The sequence below is a fragment of the Hypanus sabinus genome, chromosome 9, assembly GCF_030144855.1.
Source record: "Hypanus sabinus isolate sHypSab1 chromosome 9, sHypSab1.hap1, whole genome shotgun sequence".
NCBI lineage: Eukaryota > Metazoa > Chordata > Chondrichthyes > Myliobatiformes > Dasyatidae > Hypanus > Hypanus sabinus.
In genome coordinates, this window is record NC_082714.1 from 168,824,563 (window position 1) to 168,847,067 (window position 22,505).

Sequence of the window (22,505 nt, forward strand, 5' to 3'; positions counted from 1 at the left end):
AGAGCGAGCCTCCAGATCCACGATCTGTTGTTGAGCCTTTTCCAAATGAGAAGAAATATCAGCCGCACTTCGACTAACCTCTTTAAGATCAAGGCTCAAAGAGTCAATTTTTTTCCTTGAAAGGGAGAAATCTTTCTTTTAGTTGAGTTAATTCAGCAATGATATAGCTGATCTGAGACTCTAATCTATTTACCCAGGGTGGCTCCTCTGAAGTCTCCTCAGCTTTCTTAAGCTTACTGTTACCAGCTTCAGGATTCTTTTTAGAGCTTCTAAGGTTGGACGTAATTATAACTGTCGCTCTACAGGATCTGACTGAATAAAGTTGAAATTTTGGAGTTTAAGTCGGAAAAGGGAGAGCCTAAAGGTGGACAGAAAGAAACTGTGTCTTACATGTCCACAAGCAGGAGGCAGAGTTGGGTATCCATTTTATAATGCTCTGTTCCACAGACCGTCCTTCACCTGTCTAGTATCCATTTTATAACGTTCTGTTCCACAGACCATCGTTCAAACCTGTCTGGTATCTACTTTACAATGCTCTATGCCATTATCCAGGGCTGTCCTGGTGTAATGTAGGGATTGCACACCTGTTGCTATTGATATTGATTAGGTCACAAACAGGTGTTTCAAAATTCATTGTTACCTGATGATTAGTATCTAGAGTCTGAGTTGGACCATGCACACATCGGGGGGGGGGGGGGGGGGGGGGGTGGAAACAGCCACTTTTTAATCAGGGCGGTGATCGAGTATTTGAAGGTTGAGGTTCACAGCAGCTTTACTGATTTGAGGAGGAACAAATCACAAGACTTTGTGCGTGGAAGGTCATGTTTGACAAATCTTATTGAATTTTTTGAAGAGGTTACTAGGAAAATTGACGAGGGTAAAGCAGTGGATGTTGTCTATATGGACTTCAGTAAGGCCTTTGACAAGGTTCCACGTGTAAGATTAGTTAAGAAGGTTCAATCGTTAGGTATTAATATTGAAGTAGTAAAATGGATTCAACAGTGGCTGGATGGGAGGTGCCAGAGAGTAGTGGTGGATAACTGTTTGTCAGGTTGGAGGCTGGTGACTAGTGGTGTGCCTCAGGGATCTATACTGGGTCCAATGTAGCTTGTCATATATATTAATGATCTGGATGATGGGGTGGTAAATTGGATTAGAAGTATGCAGATGATACTAAGGTAGGTGGCGCTGTGGATAATAAAGTAGGTTTTCAAAGCTTGCAGAGAGATTTAGGCCAGTTAGAAGAGTGGGCTGAAAGATGGCAGATGGAGTTTAATGCTGATAAGTGTGAGGTGCTACATTTTGGTAGGAATAATCAAAATAGGACATACATGGTAAATGGTAGGGCATTGAGGAATGTAGTAGAACAGAGTGATCTAGGAATAATGGTGCATAGTTCCCTGAAGGTGGAATCTCATGTGGATAGGGTAGTGAAGAAAGCTTTTGGTATGCTGGCCTTCATAAATCAGAGCATTGAGTATAGGAGTTGAGATATAATGTTAAAATTGTAGAAGGCATTGGTGAGGCCAAACTTGGAGTATTGTGTATAGTTCTGGTCACTGAATTATAGGAAAGATGTCAACAAAATAGAGAGAGTACAGAGGAGATTTACTAGAATGTTACCTGGGTTTCAGCACCTAAGTTACAGGGAAAGGTTGAACAAGTTAGGTCTTTATTCTTTGGAGCGTAGAAGGTTGAGGGGGGACTTGATAGAGGTATTTAAAATTATGAGGGGGATAGATAGAATTGACGTGGATAGACTTTTTCCATTGAGAGTAGGGGAGATTCAAACAAGAGGACATGAATTGAGAGATAAGGGGTAAAAATTTAGGGGTAACACGAGGGGGAACTTATTTACTCAGAGTAGCAGCTGTGTGGAACGAGCTTCCAGTAGAAGTGGTAGAGGCAGGTTCAATTTTGTCATTAAAAAAAAAATTTGGTAGGTATATGGACAGGAAAGGAATGGAGGGTTATGGGCTGTGCAGGCCAGTGGGATTAGGTGAGAGTAAGCGTTCAGCACGGACTAGAAGGGCTGAGATGGCCTGTTTCCGTGCTGTAATTGTTATATGGTTATAAAAAAGATGGATTCATTAGAAAACGTCAAAGAGTACTTGAAGTGCCAGCAGAGCGGCCATTATTGGAGTGTGCCAGTCTTTAGAGTAGCTTTGGCTTGTCAGGCTGAAGGAACATCAGGTTTGGGTGAGATAGATTGTCTTGTAAGTTACTCTCTCTCTGTTCTTATTTGTTCACTCCACATCTATTAGTGTATCTGATAGTGAGAATAGCCCCAGGGGCAGTGTACTGTACTGTGTGTTGGATGTTGGAAGTCTGCCAGACCTCCAGTTTCCCGAATGAAGACATCGGCATCACATGCCTCGAACTGCAGCTCCTGAGAGAGCGTGTTTAGGAACTGGGCTGCAGTTTGATGACCTTTGATTTATATGGGACAACGAGGAGGTGATAGACAGGAGGTATGTACTCCTAGCTTGCAGGAGACAGGTAACTGGGTGACTGTCAGGAGAAGGAGGGGAAATGCACAGCCAGTGCAGAGTACGCCAATAGGGCAGGGGGAGGGGTTCAGATTCATGGATCACTGGGATCTCTTCTGGAGAAGGTATGACTTGTACAGAAGGGAAAGGTTACACCTGAACCTGAGGGAGTCCAATATCCTGGTGGACAGAGTTGCTTTGGCTAGAGTTGTTTGGATGGATTTAAACTAATTTGACAGGGAGATGGGAACTAGAGTGATAGTGCTGAAAATGAGGTAGTTGGTTTACAAACAGAGGCAATGTGTAGTGAGACGCCTAGCAAAGGGAGGCTGATGATGGGGCAAAATTGCAGTCAACAGGATGAGTTGCAACATAAAAGGCAAAAAAAAAAAATTGAAAAGGGTGGATGGAGGACCAAAGGATGCTGCTGGATTCCAAGAGGGGGAAATTTCTAGAATTAGGTTATTTTTAGAGCAGCTTGTGGTTGAGCACACCAGGGGATCAGGTATTCTAGACTGGGGATTGTGCAATGAGCCAGAATTGATTAGAGAGCTGAAGGTAAAAGAACCCTTAGGGGAAGTGATCATAATATGATCAAATTCGCCCTGAAATTTGACCAAAATTGATTGGAAAAGAACACTGGCAGGGATGAAGATAGAACAACAATGGCTGGAATTTCTGGAAGCAATTCAGAAGGCACAGGATATATACATGCCAAAGAGGAAGAAGTATCCTAGAGGCAAGATGACACAATCATGGGTAACAATGGAAGTCAAAGCCAAAAAGAGTGCATACAATAGACCAAAAAATAGTGGGAAGTAAGAGGTCTGGGAAACTTTTAAATACCAACAGTAGACTACAAAAAAATTAAGAAGATAAAAATGGAATATGAAAGTAAGCTAGCCAATAACATTAAAGAAGATACCAAAAGTTTCTTCAGATACATAAAAGTGTAAAAAGAAGGCAAGAGTGGTATCAGACCACTGGAAAACAATACTGTAGAGGTAGTAATGGGGAATAACAAAGTGGCAGATAAACTGAAGAAGTATTTTGCATCAATCTTCACTGTGGAAGACACTAGCAGTATGGTGCAAGTTCCAGGTGTCAGGGGTCATGAAGTGTGTGAAAGTACCATTACTAGAGAGAAGGTCCTTGGGAAACTGAAGGTCTGAAGGTAGGTAAGACACCTGGACCAGGTGGTGTTCACCCAGTGTTCTGAAGGAGGTTGCTGAAGAGATTGTGGGGGCATTAGTAATGATCTTTCAAGAATCACTAGATTCTGTAAAGGTTCTGAAGAATGGAAAACTGCAAATGTCACTCCATTCTTCAAGAACGGTGAAAGACAGAATAAAGGAAATTATAGGCCAGTTAGTCTGGGTTAATAGTTGGGAAGATGGTGGAGTCGATTATTAAGGATGTGGTTACCGGGTACAATAATTGGTGGGACATGGTAAAATAGACTGTAGTCAGAATGGGTTCCCCAAGGAAAATACTGCCTAACAAATCTGTAAGAATTATTTGAAGAAATAGCAAGCAGGATAGACAATTGGTTGATATTGTGTACTTGGCTTTTGTCAAGGTGCCACAAATGAGGCTGTTTAACAAGCTATGAGCCCATAGCATTACAGGAAAGATTCCAGCATAGATAAACAGTAGCTGATTGGGAGGAGGCAAAGAGTGGGAATATGGAAGCCTTTTCTGGTTTGTTGCCAGTGATACGTGGTGTTCCACAAGGGTCTGTGTTGGGAATGCTTCTTTTTATGTTTTATGTCAATGATTTGCATGATGATGGCTTTGTTGGAAAGTTTGCAGATGATACGAAGATAGGTGGAGGGGGCAGGTCGTGTTGGGAAAATAAGGAGGCTACAGAAGGACTTGTATTAGGGGAATGGGCAAAGAAGTGGCAGATGGAATACAGTGTCAGGAAGTGTATGTTCATGAATTTTGGTAGAAGAAATGGAAGAATTGACTATTTTCTAAATGGAGAGAAAATACAAAAATCTGAGGTGCAAAGGGATTTGGGAGTCCTTGCGCAGGATTCCCTAAAGGTTAATTTGCAGGTTGACTCTGTGGTCAGGAAAGCAAATGCACTGTTAGCTTTCATTTCAAGAGGACTAGAATATAAAAGCAAGGATGCAATGGTGAGACTTTATAAAGCACTGGTGAGCCTTCACTTAGAGTATTGTGAGGAGTTTTGGGCCCCTTTATTGCACAATGGTACACTATTATTATTACTATTCTTACACTATTATAGAACATAGAAAATCTACAACACATTACAGGTCCTTTGGCCCAAAATGTTGTGCTGACTAAGTAACCTACTCTAAAAACTACTTAGCATTTCCCTACCACAGAGTCCTCTATTTTACTAAGCTCCATGTACCTATCTAAGAGTCCCTTAAATTACCATATTGTATCCACCTCTACCAGCATTGTTGGCAGTGTATTCCATGCGCCGCCACTCTCTGTGTGAAAAACATACCTCTGACATCCCTTCCGTACCTACTTCAAACTACTTAAAACTTTGCCCCCTCACGTTAGCCATTTCAGCCCTGGGAAAAAGCCTCTGGCTATCCACATGATCAGTGCTTCTATCAGGTCACCACTCATCCTCCATCGCTCCCAGGAGAAAAGGCCAAGTTCACCCAAACACGAGGAAATCTGCAGATGCTGGAAATTCAAACAACAACACACACAAAATGCTGGTGGAACACAGCAGGCCAGGCAGCATCTATAGGGAGAAGCGCTGTTGACGTTTCGGGCCGAGACCCTTCGTCAGGACTAACTGAAAGGAAAGATAGTAAGAGATTTGAAAATAGTGGGGGGAGGGGGAAATGCGAAATGATAGGAGAAGACCGGAGGGGGTGGGATGAAGCCAAGAGCTGGAAAGGTGACTGGCAAAAGTGACACAGAGCTGGAGAAGGGAAAGGATCATGGGACGGGAGGCCTCAGGAGAAAGAAAGGTGGGGGGGAGCACCAAAGGGAGATAGAGAACAGGCAAACAACTAAATATGTCAGGGATGGAGTAAGAAGGGGAGGAGTTCACCCAACCTATTCTCATAAGGCATGTTCTCCAATCCAGGGAACATCCTTGTAAATCTCCTCCGCACTCTCTCTAGCAGGGGTGTCAAACTCAAATACACAGTGGGCCAAAATTAAAAAATCGGTACAAGTCGAGGGCCGGACTGGTTCAGCATTTATTGCAAAACTTATTGAAATGAATTTATTACACATATTAACTTGGAACTAACAAAGCTTAGGTTATTGTCTACAAAAACATCATTGAACATTAAATAAATAAAAAATCAGTTGCATTTATTTCTTATGGCTTTATCTGCAGCTTTTCCGGAGTAATTTCTAATGAAAACATTTTTCCACAAGTCAACACTCTGTGATTCACACTAGTCTAAGCCAGATACTTGGCATCTCATCTTGGATGTAAGTTCATCAATGTTTGGAGTCAGGCTCTGAGCTGAGGAAATCCTCAGAATTGAGTGAAGGTGTTCATCAGAAAGACGACTCCTGTGTGATGTTTTGTTTATCTTCATCAAAGAGAACAGTTGTTCACACAGATATGTGCTGCCAAACATAGAGAGCATTTGAGCAGCTTGGGTACGCAGCTGGGGCATTGTGTCGGGAATGAAACGTAGAAACTGCAGCGCCCACCGAGTCATACTTTGCCTTGAGTGTGTCACTACATTGGAGTTCAATCAGCTCCATTTGTATGTTGGTTGGTGCGCTTTCCACGTCAGCTGCAAATGGATTACTGAGCAGTTCAAACCTGCTTTTTTGGGCTTCAAAGTCGGCACCAAGTATGCTAAGTTTTTCAGCAAACTTTGCATGTGGGAACATTGCGGTAGAAACCTGCTCTTTCAGTTTGGCAACACGGAAAATAGCTCAAGTTTTCTTGCTGCATCTGCGTCTCCCACGGGCGCAGCTTGGTTTTAAAAGCCCTCACTGCAGCGTACATGTCTGTGATCACACAACCCCACCCCTGAAGCTGCAGGTTGAGCGCATTGAGATGGCTCGTGATGTCACACGGAAACGCCATTTCACAAAGCAACTTTTTATCCCGGAGCTCTGTTGTGTCTTTCCCTTTGCTTTCCATGAACTGACAGATCTCCTCACGCGACTCGAAACATCTTTTCAGCACTTTTCCTTGGCTTAACCATCGTACCTCTGTGTGATAGGGCACATCATTATATTCTGAACCCAACTCCTCCAGAAACGACTTGAACTTGCGGTGATTTAAACCTTTGGCTCTTATGAAGTTAACTGCTCGTGTTATGGTGCTCATTATATGTTCCATTTTCAAGGCTTTGCCACACAATGATTCCTGGTGTATGATGCAGTGATAAGCTGTCAGCTCACCTGCGCAGTTTTCCTCCCGCATCTTCTCCCGGATCCTGCCCACCAATGCACTCTTTTGACCGCACATCGCGGGCGCTCCATCTGTCGTCAGTCCCACAAGTTTATCCCAAGGCAGCCTCATTATAATTACACATCTGGATACCTCTTCAAAGAGATCTTTTCCAGTAGTTGTGCCATGCATTGATCTTAATCCCAAAAGTTCCTCTGTTACACACAGACATGAGTCCACTCCACGAATGAAAATTGACAATTGGGCAGTATCAGAAGTGTCCCTGCTCTCATCCACAGCAAGGGAATATGCGATGAAATCTCTTCCCTTCCCCACCAGCTGTTGTTGTAGATTGGTGGCAAGCTCACGTACACGGTCAGCAACCGTGTTTCTGCTCAGGCTCACATTTGAAAATGCTTGCCTTTTATCTGGGCACACGACGTCGCAAACTTTCATCATGCAGTTTTTAACAAATTCTCCCTCAGTAAAGGGCCGGGCTGATTTAGCGATCTCTGCTGCCACAATAAAACTAGCCTTTACAGCAGCCTCACTTTGTGTTTTGGCTTTTGTGAACATAGCCTGCTGTGACGCCAGACTTCTTTTCAACTCTTCTACCTTCTGTTTCTTGTCCAGATGCTTGTATTTGTCGTGGTGTTTTGTTTCATAGTGTCGTCCTGCGTTATCTTCTTTAATTACAGCCACACCGTCTCCGCACACAAGACAAACAGGTTTGCCCTTTATATCTGCGAACACATACTCTGCCTCCCACCTGCCTTGAAAGCCCCTGTTTTCAAAGTCCACCTTTCGTTCAGCCATTTTTGGGGTGAGGGAGCTGAAAGTTGACCACACGTGACTAGCGCCATAAGGATGCTGATGAGAGAGTAAGGCAGTGCATTGTGGGATTTGTAGTATTTGTGATGTATGCAATATACCAGCGGGCCAGCTCTAATAGAAAAAAAATTTATTCATTAATGATATTCAGGAAATAAACTAGAGAAACCGAATAAACACTAGAAACTCTGAAAACCTGGTACCTGAATAAACTCAGCATTAGCCATATCATACGCCATAGGCGCTTCGATTACTGGGGCCAGCTTTAATAGTAATTAGATATTATCTCGATATTAGATATTATAATATTATAATTCCACCGCGGGCCTTGAGTTTGACATATATGCTCTATAGTATCCACACCCTTTCTGTAGTGAGGTGACCAGAACTGAACACAGTGCTTCAAATGGGGACTAACTAAGGTCTTATATAGCCATAACATTATCTCATGGCTCTTGAAATCTATCCCATGATTGATGAATGCCAACACACCATACACCTTTTTAACAATACTGTCAACCTGCGCAGCAGCTTTAAGTTCTCAAGATCTGTCTGATCTTCCACACTCCTGAGAGTTTTACCATTAATATTGCATTCTGACTTTAAATTTGACCTACCAAAGTGAAGCACTTCACACTTATCGGAGGTGAACTCCATCTGCTACTTCTCAGCCCAGTTCTGCATCCTATTGATATCCCTCTATAACCTCTGACAACACTTCTGACTATCCACAACACCCCCAAACTTAATGTCATCAGCAAATTTACTAACCCATCCCTCCACTTCCTCATCCAGGTCATTTATAAAACTCACAAAGAGGAGAGGACCCAGAACAGATCCCTGAGGCACTCCACTGGTCACTGACCTCCATATAGAATACAAACCATCTACAACCACCCTTTGCCTTCTGTGGGCAAACCAATTCTGGATCCACAAAGCAAGGTCTCCTTGGATCCCATATCTCCTTACTTTCTGAAGGAGCTTTGTACGGGAAACCTTATCAAATGCCTTGCTGAAATCCATTTACACTAAATCCACTGTCAAAGGCTTTCACCTGGGCCAAGCTGACCAGTCTAGCGTCCACTCCCCCAGTCCTGCACATAGGTGATGGTGTCCCTCAGCAGTGCAAGGCTGTCCGAGATCCTCCTGCCTGGTACAGCACTGGTTTGGTCTGGGTGGATCACCTGTCCCAGAGCAGACTTGACCCTGATGGTGGTAGCCTTGGACAGGATCTTGTAGTTCACAGTCAGGAGTGATATTGGCCTCTAAATCTTAATATCATCCCATTTCCCCCTTCTGCTTGTAGATGAGGGTGATGATGCCCTTCCTCATGGATTCTGACATGCTGCCCGCCAGAAGCATAACATTGTACAATTCCAGCAGGTCAGGGCCCATGTTGTTTCATAGAGCCAAATACCACTCAACTGGTAAGCCATCGCTTCTGGGAGTCTTACTTGACTCAGATGAACAGATGGAGCCTGTCAGCTTATCCAGGGTCAGAGGCTGGTCCATACGTTACCACTTGCCATCATGTAAGACCTGCGAGATAGACAACAGGAAGTTGTGGGAGGCTGTGGTGTCTGTGGCCTTTCTGTCATATAGACCGGCAGAAAAGGACCTGCAGAGCCTCAGTATGTCTGTCTGCAAGGACGCAACTGAGCCGTCCTCTTCCTTAAGGTTGTGGGTCACAGAGCTCCCCCGGGCACCTTCTGGAAGAAGAAACACAAACACGTCTTGCCCTGTTCCACAGTTTGGACCCTTGATTGGAAGATGATCTTAGAGGATTTGGTGGTGAAGTGCTGCGCTTGCCGAACATTCACCTCTTGTAATTCCTCCCTCGCATCTACCCTCTTCGACTGCAGAAGGAGGAGTTGCTGCAACTCTGTCTGGAGATTACACAGTTCACTCTGCTCCTGCCTTGCTTTCTGGATCCCCCTACTCTGCCCTCTCTCTACAGCACCCACATCCTTCCTGTAGTGAGGTGACCTGAACTGCACACAGTTCTCCAAGTGGGGTCTGACAAGGCCTTATTTAGTTGTAACATTACCTCACGGATCTTGAACACAAGACCACGGTTAATGAAGGCCAACACACCACATGCCTTAACAACACTGTCAACCTGTGTAGCAGCTTTGAGTGTAATGGACACGGACCCCAAGATCCTCTGATCCTCCACACTGGCAAGAGTCTTACCATTAATATTATATTCTGTCTCCAAATTGGACCTAACGACATGAAATCACTTTACACTTATCTGGGTTGAACTCCATCTGCCATTTCTCAGCCCAGTTCTGCAACCTATCGATGTCCAGCTGTAGCCTCTGACAACTCTCTAGACTATCCACAACACCCCCAACCCTTGTGCCATCAGAAAACTTACAACCCACTCTTCTATTTCATCATCCAGGTCATTTATCAAAATTTCAAAGATGAGGGGTCCCAGAACAGATCCCTGTGGAAGACCACTGGTCACTGTCCTCCATTCAGAATATGAACCATCTGCAACCTCTCTTTGCCTTCTGTGGCCAAGCCAATTCTGGATCCACAAAGCAATGTTTCCTTGGATCCCATGACTCCTTATTTTCTAAATGAGCCTCGCTTGGGAAACCTTATCAAATGCCTTATTGAAATCCATATACACTAAATCCACTGTTCTACCTTAATCGATGTGTTTTGTTGCATCTTCAAATAATTCAATCAGGCTCGTAAGGCATGAGCTGCCCATGATAAAGCCATGCTGACGATCCCTAATCAAATTATGTCTCTCCAAATGCTCATAAATCCTGCCTCTCAGGATCTTCGCCAACAATTTTCCCACCACTGAAGTAAGACTCACTGGTCTATAAATGCCTGAGATACCTCTACTCCCTTTCTTGAACAATCCTCCGGTACTTCTCCTGTCCCTATTGATGATGCAAAGATCATCACCAGAGGCTCAGTAATCCCCTCCCTCGCTTCCCATGTGATCTGGGGTATATCATAAAACCATAACACCATAAGATATAGGAGCAGAAGTAGGCCATTTGGCCCATCGGGTCTGCTCCACCATTCAATTATGGCTGATCCAATTATTCCAGTCATCCCCACTCCCCTGCCTTCTCCCCATACCCTTTGATGCCCTGGCTAATCAAGAACCCATCTATCTCTGCCTTAAATGAACCCAAAGAATTGACCTCCAGAGCCGCTCGTGGCAAAAAGTTCCACAGATTTACCACCCTCTGACTAAAGTAATTTCTCCACATCTCTGTTCTAAATGGACGTCCTTCAATCCTGAAGTCATGCCCTCTTGTCCTAGACTCCCCTACCATGAGAAATAACTTTGCCATATCTAATCTGTACAGGTGTTTTAACATTTGGAATGTCTCTATGATATCCCCCCTCATTCTCCTGAACTCAAGGAAATACAGCCCTTTCAATCTTGGAATCATTCTTGTGAATCTTCTCTGAACCCTTTCCAATGTCAGTATATCCTTTCTAAAATAGGGAGCCCAAAACTGTACACAATACTCAAAGTATGGTCTCATGAGTGCCTTATAGAGCCTCAACAGCACATCCCGGATCTTATATTCTATACCTTTAGAAATAAATGCCAACATCGCATTTGCCTTCTTCACCACCGACTCAACCTGGAGGTTAACCTTTAGGGTATCCTGCAGAAGGACTCCCAAGTCCCTTTGCATCTCTGTCTTTTGAACTCTCTCTCCTTCTAAATGATAGTTTGCTTGTTTATTTCTTCCACCAAAGTGCATGACCATACACTTTCCAACATTGTATTTCATTTGCCACTTCCTTGCCCATTCCCCTAAACTATCTAAATCTCTCTGAAGGCTCTCTGTTTCCTCAACACTGCCCACTCCTCCACCTATTTTTGTATCATAGGCATTTTTAGCCACAAATCCATTAATCTCATAGTGACATACATCATAAAAAGCAGCGGTCTCAACACCGATCCCTATGGAACTCCACTGGTAACTGGCAGCCAGCCAGAATAGGATCCCTTTATTCTCACTCTGCTTTCTGCCAATCAACCAGTGCTCCACCCATGCTAGTAACTTCCCTGTGATTCCATGGGCTCTTACTCAGCAGCCTCCTGTGCGGCACCTTGTTAAAGGCCTTCTGAAAATCCAACTACACCACATCCACTGCATCTCCTTTATCGACCCTGCTGTAATTTCCTCAAACAATTGCAGTAGGTTAGGCAGGCAAGGTTTTCCTTTCAGGAAGCCATGCTGGCTTTCGCCCATCTTTGTCATGTGTCTCCAGGTACACCTTAATCTCATACCTAACTATCGATTCCAACAACTTCTCAACCACTGATATTAGGCTAACAGATCTACAGTTTCCTTTCTGCTGCCTCCCACCCTTCTTAAACAGCAGAGGAATATTTGGAATTTTCCGGTTATCCAGTACAATGCCAGAATCTATCAATTCTTGAAAGATCATCGTTAATGCCTCTGCAATCTCTCCAGCTACTTCCTTCAGAACCCAAGGGTGCATTCCATCAGGTCCAGGAGATTTATCCTTTATCCAAGTTTCAAAGATGGCCACAATGTCATACTTGCCAATCTGTAGCTAAATTTCAAGATCATTTGTTTTATTTCTTATGCTCTTTGCATTCAGATATAACACTTCAGTCCAGTATTTGTTGTTTTCTGTTTTAACTGCACCATGTCTGTATTGCCCTTTAACTCATGCCACTGGCTGTGATTGTGCCTCATCACCTGCCTGTCCTTTCTATCATCTCCATTGCACACTATCTTTGATTTATTTCTGTTTTCCCCTTCCTCAGCCCTATCACCCTGGTTCCCATCCCTCTGCCAAAATAGTTTTAACCCTCTCAAACAGCTCTGTTTAACCTGCTTGTTAGGATATTGGACCCCTTTGGGTTTAGGTGTAACCCGTCCTTTTTGTACAGGTTGAACCACCCCCAGAAGAGGCCCCAGTGATCCAGGAACCCAAAGCCCTTCCCCCTACACCAGTCTGTCAGCCACACATTAATAGGCCTAATCACGCTATTCTTGAGCTTGCTAAAATGTGCCACAGGCAGCAATCCTGAGATTACTACCCTGGAGGTCCTGCCTTTCAGCTTCCTACCCAACTCTCTGAATTGTCTCTTCAGGACCTCCTCTGTTTTTCTACCTATGTTTTTGGTACCAACGTGTACCCAAACTTCTGGCTGTTCACCCTCTCCCTTCAGAATACTCTGCACCTGATCCGAGATATCCTGTACCCTTATAGCTGGGAGGCAACACACCATGAGGGTATCTATATCAGGCTGACAGAACCTCTTGTCTGTTCCCCTCACTGTGGAATCTCCTATGACTACCGTATTCCTCATCTTTTTCTCTTCCTTCTGCACCACGGAACCAGGCTCAGTGCTAGAGACCCATTCACCGTGGTCATCCTCTGTCAGGTCACCCCTCTCAACAGCCTCCAAAATGAGATAATGATTACTGAGGGGGAGGGCCACAGGGGTGCTCTCTACTATTCCTCCCCTTCATTGACTGTCACCCACTTATCTAATTTCTGCAGCCTCGGGGTGACTAAGTCCTTGTAGCTCCTTTCTATCTCTTGCTCACTTTCCCTAATAAGCTGTAGGTTATCAAGCCACAGCTCCAGATCCCTAACACGGTCTCTCAGAAGCTGCATCTTGATGCACCTGGTGCAGACATGGCCATCTGGGAGACCGGAAGATTCCCAGGATTCCCACATCTGACACCCAGAGCATATCTCGTAAGAACCACTAACTTATCTAACTTAATTCTTTTCAAAAGGTCCAGCACATCCTATTTCTTAATGTTTATATGCTCAAGCATTTCAGACTGCTGTAAATTGACTCCATAATTACCAAGGTCCTTTTCCCTGGTGAAAACTGAAGCAAGGTATTCATTAAGCACCTCCTCTAGTTCCATACCCACTTTTCCACTGTGACATCTGATTGGTCCTATTCTCACACAGCTCATCCTCTTGCTCTTTACGTATTTGTAGAATACCTTGGGGTTTGCCTTAATCCTGTTCTCCAAGGCCTTTTCATGGCCCCTTCTAGCTTTCCTATTTTTATTTTTAAGCTTCTTCCTGGCAACCTTGTAATTTTCTAGAGCTCTAACAGTACCCAGTTTCATCCTTTGTACACCATGGTTCTTTTACCCTACCATTCTTTCCCTGCCTCAATGGAACATACCTATGCAGAATGCCATGCCAATGTTCCCTGAACATTTGTCACATTTCTACTGAGCGTTTTCCTGAGAACATCTGCTCTCAATTTATATTCCCAATTTTCTGCCTGATAACATCATATTTCCCCCTACCTCAATTAAATGTTTTCCCAAATTGCCTGCTCCTATCCCTCTCCCAACGCTATGGTGAAAGAGATAAGAGTTGTGATTGCTACCTCCAAAATGTTTCCCACTGAGAAATCTGACACCCAACCAGGTTCATTTCCCAATACCAGATCAAATACAGCCTCTCCTCTAGTTGGTTTATCTACATATTGTATCAGAAAACCTTCCTGAACATATCTAACAAACTCCACCTAATCTGAACCCTTTGCTCTAAGGAAATGCCAGTCAATATTAGGAAAGTTAAAATCTCCCATCACAACAACCCTATTATTATTGCACCACTCCAGAATCTTCCTTCCTATCTGTTCCTCGATGTCTCTGGTATTATTGGAGGGTCTATAAAAACACCCAGTAGAGTTATTGCCCCCTTCCTTTTTTTGACTTCCACCTACAGAGACTCCGTAGGCAATCCCTCCATGACTTCCTCCTTTTCTGCAGCTGTGATACTATTCCTGATTAGCAGTGCTACTCTCCCACCTCTTTTGTCTCCCTCTCTCCTTTCTTTTTAAAACATCTAAGGCCTGGCATACTCAGCAGCCATTCCTGCTCCTGAGACATCCAAATCTCTGTACTGGCCACAATGTCACAGTTCCACATATTGATCCATGCTCTAAGTTTATCCACCTTGTTTATGGTACTCCTTGCATTAAAATAGACACATCTCAAATCATCAGGCTGAGTGCATCTTTGCTCTAACATCTGCCTATCCTTCCTCACAAACTCCCTACAAGTTGTCTCTACTAGTGCGCCAACCGCCCCATCCTCTGCCTCTTTACTTCAGTTTCCACCCCTCTTTAAATCCTCCCCAATAGCATTAGCAAATCTCCTTCTCAGCATATTGGTTCCCCTCCAGTTCAGGTGTAACCCGTCCCACTTGTACAGGTCACCTCTTCTCCACAAAAGTTTCCAATGATCCAAGAACTTGAAACCCTGCCTCCTGCACTGTCTCTTCAGTGACTCATTCATCTGCACTATCTTCCTGTTCTGACCTTCATTAGCATGTTGTGCCATGAGTGATCTGGAGATTACCACCTTGGGGGTCCCGCTCTTCAGCCTCCTCCTAACTACCTAAACTTACTGCACTAGACCTCTACCTCTCTCCTGCCTAAGTCATTGGTACCGATATGTATCATGACCTCTGGCTGCTCACCCTCTCCTTCAAGAATATTCTGCAACTGCTCAGAGACATCCTGGACCCCAGCATCTTGGAGGCAACACACTATCCTGGTGTCTCTTTTGCTGCCACAGAATCTCCTATCTGTCCCCTTATCTATCGAGTCCCCTATGACTATTGCTCTGCCTGACTTCATCCTACCCATCTGAGGCTCAGAGCTGAACACAGTGCTATTGGTCTGGCTGCTGCCGCCTTGCCCAGATAGGTCAACCCCTCTCCCCCCCCCCCCAGCGGTATCCAAAGGGGTATACCTTTTGTTGGGGGGAATGGCCACAGGGGGAACCTGCACTGACTTCTTTCTCCCTTTACCTCTCTCGGTATACACCCATCTACTCCCCAAATTCTGCACTCTGGGTGTAACCACCTACTCAAGAGTTGCATTTATCAATCGCTGAGCCTCTTGGATGATTCTTAGTTCATCCAACTCCTGCTCCAGCTCCTTAATGCAGTCTTCCCGGAGCTGGAGTTGGCTGCACTTCCCTCAGGTGTAGTCATCAGGGAAATTATCAGGTTCCATGAATTCTCATATCCTCAGGAGGAGCATTCCACTTGTGTATGTGCCATCCTGCCCGCACTGTACAATGGGCAACCAAGACCAAATCAGCAATAACCAAAGGAAAAACTACTCCTTTTTACCTGTTTCTTTGGCCTCAGCATTTTCGAATCAAAGCCTCTAAGTTCCCACTCTGACTGTAGCCCCCACTTGGGAGTTGGCCGCTCCAATAATGGCCACTCCACTAGACCCTCTCTCTCTTTTATGGCTTAAAAAATAAGAGAAAGCCCCACGCAAGGAGAAGAAACTCATCGTGTTTGGTGGTGCTGCACTTGCCTTCCACTGCCGCTGATGCCTCTGACGGCTCCCACGCCTACATACTGGCTACTGTTTTTAAAAAAAACCACGCAGGGGGAAACAACTCACTGCATTTGGAAGTGTTCCACCTACCTTCCAATTCTGCTCCTATATCTTATAGTCTTATGGTCTTCCAGAGTATGAACCCTAAGCCCCTGTCTGAATGGAGTTAGTTCTTGAAAAATAAAACAAACTGTATATTCTGGAAACAGGAAATAAAATCAGAAAATTCTGGAAACCTCAGCCCATCAGGCAAAATCTGTGGCTTGAAACATTGTTTTAGGTTGATTACCTTTCATAGAATAACCACTAGCATTACAATACATCATCTTTTATTTTTCCAGTCAAATATTTTTTCACTGTGTATTTTACAGTTTTTATTTGTGAAATGTTAAAAGCAACCTTGTAATCTTACTGTGTTAGTTTGGAGCACCAGTCATAGTCTGGAAGTAATCTACTAATTGCAAATATACTTTTAGGAAACCATGGCAAATTGGTAGAAGTTGTCGCAAAAAAGAAAAAAGAGAAAGTGGAAGAAACTGAAGAGAAGAAATCTTTACTGGATTCAAGAGATTCTGAAGATGAATTGGAAAATAATGAACTTTGCTTATCTCCAAAAGATAACTCAATTACACCACCCAGAAAGGCTGAAAACACAGAGTTTGACAGGTACAATGCGGAAGTGTTCAATTCATTGCCGTTCAACCCTTTTAAAGGATGAGTTCAAAGAAAGCAGTATCATTGATGGTCAAGAGAAGGGTTAGGCTTTCTTGTTACCATGTAGTAAAGATGGGGGTTTTTGCTAAATTTAATAGGAAACTGGATCAATCCTTTTCTAACCTTTTTTTCACAGTTGATGTGTTTTAATTGTTAATCTGCCTATGCTTCCTTCATTTCAGGTCATATTGTTGTATTCCATACCTCTATGAGAAACCGTGTGTGTATATCTGGAGTTCTTGGGAAGACTATTCTTGGCGCTTGTGTAGCTCCAATGTACTTGCAAAGATAGCAGAGAGGCTGGTACGTACATTTAAACATTTTACTTTATAGCACTTCTGAATTTTTAAGACAATTGTTATAGAGAACATTCACCTTGTAAAATCAGGCACATTAGTGAGGCAACGAACACTGTCAGATATTCAGTTCACTGTTCATAACTGAAACATTCCCAGCCTTTTGCCATCATTGGGACATGGAACTGAACAAGTGAGAAAGGAATATCCATAGGTTGGGAAAAGAACCTTAACACTCTTTGCAGCCAGGTTTGCAATGAAGTAGCAGGGGATATTGTTAGGGACAGTTAGAATTTCAGAATCTGCAGCTCTTTTATGAAAAATAGAAATCTACAGCACATTACAGGCCCTTTGGCCCACAATGTTGTGCCAATCATGCAACTTACTCTAGAAACTGCCTGGAATTTCCCTACCAGACAGCCCTCTATTTTACTAAGCTCCATGTACCTATCCAAGAGTCTCTTAAAAGACCTTATTGCATCTGCCTCCACCACCTTCACTGGCAGTGCATTCCACGCACTCACCACCCTCTGTGTGGAAAAACTTACCTCTGACATCTCCCTTATACCTACTTCCAAGTTCATTCAACCTATTTTAATAAGGCTTGCTCTCTAATCCAGGCAATATCCTTGTAAATCCCTAATGCACTCTCTCTGTAGTATCCACATCCTTCCTGTAATGAGGTGACCAGAACTGAACATGGTACTCCAAGTGGGGTCTAACTAAGTTCTCTTGGCTGGAGAAATTCAAAATTAATCACATTACTTAATTTCCTAAATGATTTTTTCTTTGTACTTTCAATTTTTTAACAGTAAGTGTTAGATTCACCGTCAACTACATCTGATGAGCTTTATAACATGTATTTCATTGACTGTCCTGAGCTAGTCAACCAAATATTCAGAGTCAGGTTTATTATCACTGACAAATATTGTGACAGCAGTACAGCACAATACATAAAAATTACAAGTGGAGGTCATGGGATAATAGTGAAAGATGAAAACTTTAAGAGGAACGTGAGGGGAAATGTCTTCAGTCAGAGGGTGATGAGATTATAGTACGAGCTGCCCACACAAGTGCATGCGAGCATGACTTCAATGTTTAAGAGAAGTTTGAATAAGTACATGGATGGGAGGAGTATGGGGTCTGTGGTCTGGATGTGGGTTGATAGGACTAGGGAGAAATTTGGATAAGTACATGGATGGTAGGGGTAGGGAGGGCTATGGTCCCAGTGCAGATCAATGGGAGTAGACAGTCTAAACAGTTTGGTAAGGACTGGATGGCCCAAATGGCCTGTTTCTGTATTTTTCTATGACACCATGACTCCACTGAGTTACATAAATAAATTGTGCAGAAGATGAATAATGAGGTAGTGTTCATGAACTGTCCCGAAATTTGACGGTGAAGGGAAAGAAACTATTCTGAAAATGTGGATCTTTAGGCTTCTGTGCTTCCACCCGAGGTAGTAATGAGAATAGAGAAAGTGCTGGATGGTGTGATGCCATTCCCTGGAGGCAACGCCTCTTAAAGATGTCCTCGATAGCAGAAAGGGTTATGCCTGTAATTGGCTGGCTGATTCTACAACCCTCTGCAGCCTCCGATAAACTGGGTGTTCCATACCAGGCTGGTATGACCCCAGTCAGAATAGTCTGCACCATACATCTACTGGATGTTCCAATCTTTGAAGATGATAGCAACAGGCTAATTTTAAAAAAATTATAATTTGGGGACACGAGTCTACAGATGCAGGCATCTGGAGCAGCAAATAATCAGCTGGAAAAGCTCAGCAGATCAGGTAACATCTGAGAGTAAAAGGGAATGATAAGACCATAGATACAGGAGCAGAACTAAGCCATTTGACCCATCGAATCTTCTCCGCAATTTCATCATGGCTGATCCACTTTTCCTCTCAGCACCAATCTCCTACCTTCTCCCCAAATCCCTTCATGTTTTGACTAATCATGTGTATGGTCATGCACTTTGGTACAAGAAATGAAAAGGTTGACTATTTTCTAAATGGAGAGAAAATACTTAAAATGGAGTGCAAAGGAACATAAGAAATAGGAGCAGGAGTTGGCCATCTAGCCCATTGAGCCTGCTCTGCCATTCAATGAGATGATGGCTGATCTTGCCATGGATTCATCTCCACTACCTGCCTTTTCCCATAACCCTAATTTCCCTACAATGCAAAAATCTATTCAACCAAAAATCTATCTCTCTCGAACCCTGAGGCTATGTCTTCTAGCTCTAGTCTCACGTAGCAGTGGAAACCACTTTCCTTCCTCTATCCTATATACCCCTTTCATAATTTTATATGTTTCTATAAGATCACCTCTCATTCTTTTGAATTCCAGTGAATACAGTCCCAGGTGGCTCAAACTCTCCTCATAGTATAACCCTTCATCTCTGGAATCAACCTGGTGAACCTCCTCTGCACCGCCTCCAAAGCCAGTATATCCTTTCTAAGTAAAGAGACCAGAACTGCATGCAGTACTCGAGGTGCGGTCTCACCAGTACCCTGTATAGTTGCAGCTTAACCTCTCTGCTGTTAAATTCAATCCTTCTAGCAATGAAGGTCAACATTTCATTTGCCTTCTTGACAGCCTGATGCACCTGCAAACCAACCTTTCGTGATTCATGCACAAGCAGTCCCAAGTCCCTCTGCACAGAGGCATGCTGCAATATTTACCATTTAAATAATAATCTAATCTTGCATGGTTTCCTTGTGTGGATTACCTTGCAATTATCAACATTGTACTCCATCTGCCGGACCCTTGCCCACTCACTCAGCAGACTCTCTGCATCTTCTGCACAATTTACTCTCCCACTCAATTCAGTGTCATCAGCAAATGTAGATACACTACACTCGGTCCCCTCTTCCAGGTCATTAATGTATATCGCGAACAGTTGCAGGCCCGGCCCTGAACCCTGTGACACACCGCTCACCACCGATTGCCAACTAGAGTTACACCCATGTATCCCAACTCTCTGCTTTTAGTTAACCAATCCCCTATCCATATTAAGACATCACCCCCAACTCTGTGTCTGCCTGATGGATCCATTTCTTTCCAGATGCCTCACTATTTCTTCTTTGATGATAGCTTCAAACATTTTCCCAACTACCAATGTTAAACTATCTGGCCTATAGTTACCTGTCTTTTGCCTACATCCTTTTTTGAACAGTGGTGTGACATTCACCATCTTCCAATCCGCCAGGATCTTCCAAGAGTCCTGAGAATTTTGGTAAATTATTACTAAGACTCCACTATAACTTCTGCCATTTCTTTCAGTACTCTGCGATGCATTCCATCAGGACCAGGGGACTTATTAATCTTCAGGCCCACTAGTTTGCTCAGCACTACCTTTTTAGTGATAGATATTATGTCAATGTCCTTACCTCTCATCACATCCATAAGATCTGTCTTTGGCATGTTAGACATGTCCTCCACCGTTTAGATCAACACAAAATAGTCATTCAAAGCCTCTGCCATTTTCTCATTACCCAATATCAATTTGCACTTCTCCACTTCCAAGGAATGTTTTGTGCTAGTTTATCTTCATAATCTAACTTTCCTTCCTTTATTGCTCATTTAGTGGTTTTTTTGTTGCTTTTTAAAGTTTTCCTGATCTTTCAGTTTCCCACTACTCTTGACAACATTGTACACACGAGCTTTTAGTTTGATCTCTTCTCTTATTTCCTTAGTTATCCAAGACTGGCTCTCCATGCCTTTACTGTCCTTGCTTTTAACTGGAATATACTTTTGTTGAGCATCGTGAAAAATCTCTTTGAAAGTCTTCCACTGTTCCTCGACTGTCCCACCATATAGCCTGTGTTCCCAGTCTACACTAACCAAATCCTCCCTGATCCCATTGTAGTCTCCACTGTCTAGGCACAATACACTGGTTTTAGATTGAACTATTGCACCCTCCTTGTATGAGAAACACAATCATACTGTAATCATTCTTTCTCAGAGCATCCCTAACTACAAAATCACTAATTTTACCTGTCTCATTGCACAGGACCAGATCTAAGATAGCATTTTCCCTTGTAAGTTCACTAACATGCTGTTCAAGAAAGCCATCACGGATGCATTCTATGAAGTCCTCCTCAATGCCTTGGCCAACTTGATTCACCCAGTCTATGTGTAGGTTAAAGTCCCCCATGATAACTGCTGTCTCATGCTTACATGCCTCAGATAATTCTCTGTTTATTGCCTGTGCCACTGTAGTGTTATTATTCAGTGACCAATAGACAAAACCCACCAGTGATTTTTTTTTCCATTTACTTTTCTTAATCTCTACCCAGATGAATTCAACATTCTGCTCCTTAGATCTTGTATTGTCTCTTACTATCGCCTGATTCTATCTTTAATTAAGAGCGTTACCCCACCTCCCTTACCTTCCTGCCTATCCTTCCGTATTACCTGATATCCTTGGATATTTCATTCCCAATCCTCTCCACCCTACAACCACGTCTCTGTAATGGCCACTAAATCATACCCCTTTGTATTGATTTGTGCCACAAGTTCACTGACCTTGTTTCGAATACTAAGGGCATTCAGATAAAGTGCCCTTACACTCATTGTACTTTTAAAATCTTGTAATCTTTTACTCTTTTGCACTTGACTTTTCTTCACTCCACTCTTACTTTTCTCTTTTTTGTCTTTTGCTTTTACTTTATCTTTAGTCAAACTTTTCTTTTTTTACTTTATCCATTCTTCTCCAAACTGTTGAACGCACCCCACTATTATTTAGTTTAAAGCCCACCCACAGTCCTAGTTATGTGATTCGCTAGGATCCAGCTCCTATCATGGTTCAGGTGGAGCCCGTCCCATTGGTACAGCTCCCTCCTTCCCCAATACTGGTGTCAGTTTCCCATGAATTCAAATCTAATCAAATCTAATTCAAATCCATATCAATCCTTTAGCCATGCATTTAACTCTCTAATCTTCTTGAATCTATGCCAATTTGCACGTGACCTAAGTAGTAATCCAGAGACTACCTTTCTGGTTCAGTTTTTTAATTTAGTCCCTAGCTGCTCAAATTCCCTCAGCAGAACCTCTTTCCTTATTCTACCTATGTTGTTGGTACCCACATGGACCACGGCAACTGGATCTTTCCACTCTCACTGCAAAACCCTCTGCAGGAAAACCCTCTGCAGGTCAGATAAGATGTCCTGAAGCCAGGCACCATGGAGGTTACACAGCCTTTGGGATGTTCTATCCTCACGACAGAGAACTCTGTCTATTCCCTTGACCATACTATCCCCAATTACCACTACATCTCTCTTCTCTTCTCCCTCTTGAATGGCTCCCTGAACTATGGTGCCACAGTTAGCTTGCTTATCCTTCCTACAGCCCCCACTGTCATCCATACAGGGAGCAAGTACCTTAGACCTATTGGACAAGCTCAAGGGCTGAGGCTTCTCCAGCACTGTCTCTTGGATCCCA

The 22,505-nt window shown here is 43.4% G+C and overlaps 1 protein-coding gene and 1 pseudogene across 5 annotated transcripts in view; one reads left to right on the top strand and one right to left on the bottom strand.

The window, feature by feature from the left end:
- Positions 1-22,505, top strand: part of fer1l4 (fer-1 like family member 4) — a 397,456-nt gene that overhangs the window by 123,487 nt on the left and 251,464 nt on the right. For all 5 annotated transcript variants that reach the window (XM_059981120.1, XM_059981116.1, XM_059981117.1 and 2 more), the window contains 2 exons: positions 16,525-16,714; positions 16,945-17,065. In XM_059981120.1, coding sequence (XP_059837103.1) covers positions 16,525-16,714; positions 16,945-17,065 — 311 coding nt within the window. The remainder of the gene's footprint in view (positions 1-16,524; positions 16,715-16,944; positions 17,066-22,505) is intronic.
- Positions 5,675-9,642, bottom strand: LOC132400039 (general transcription factor II-I repeat domain-containing protein 2-like; annotated as a pseudogene).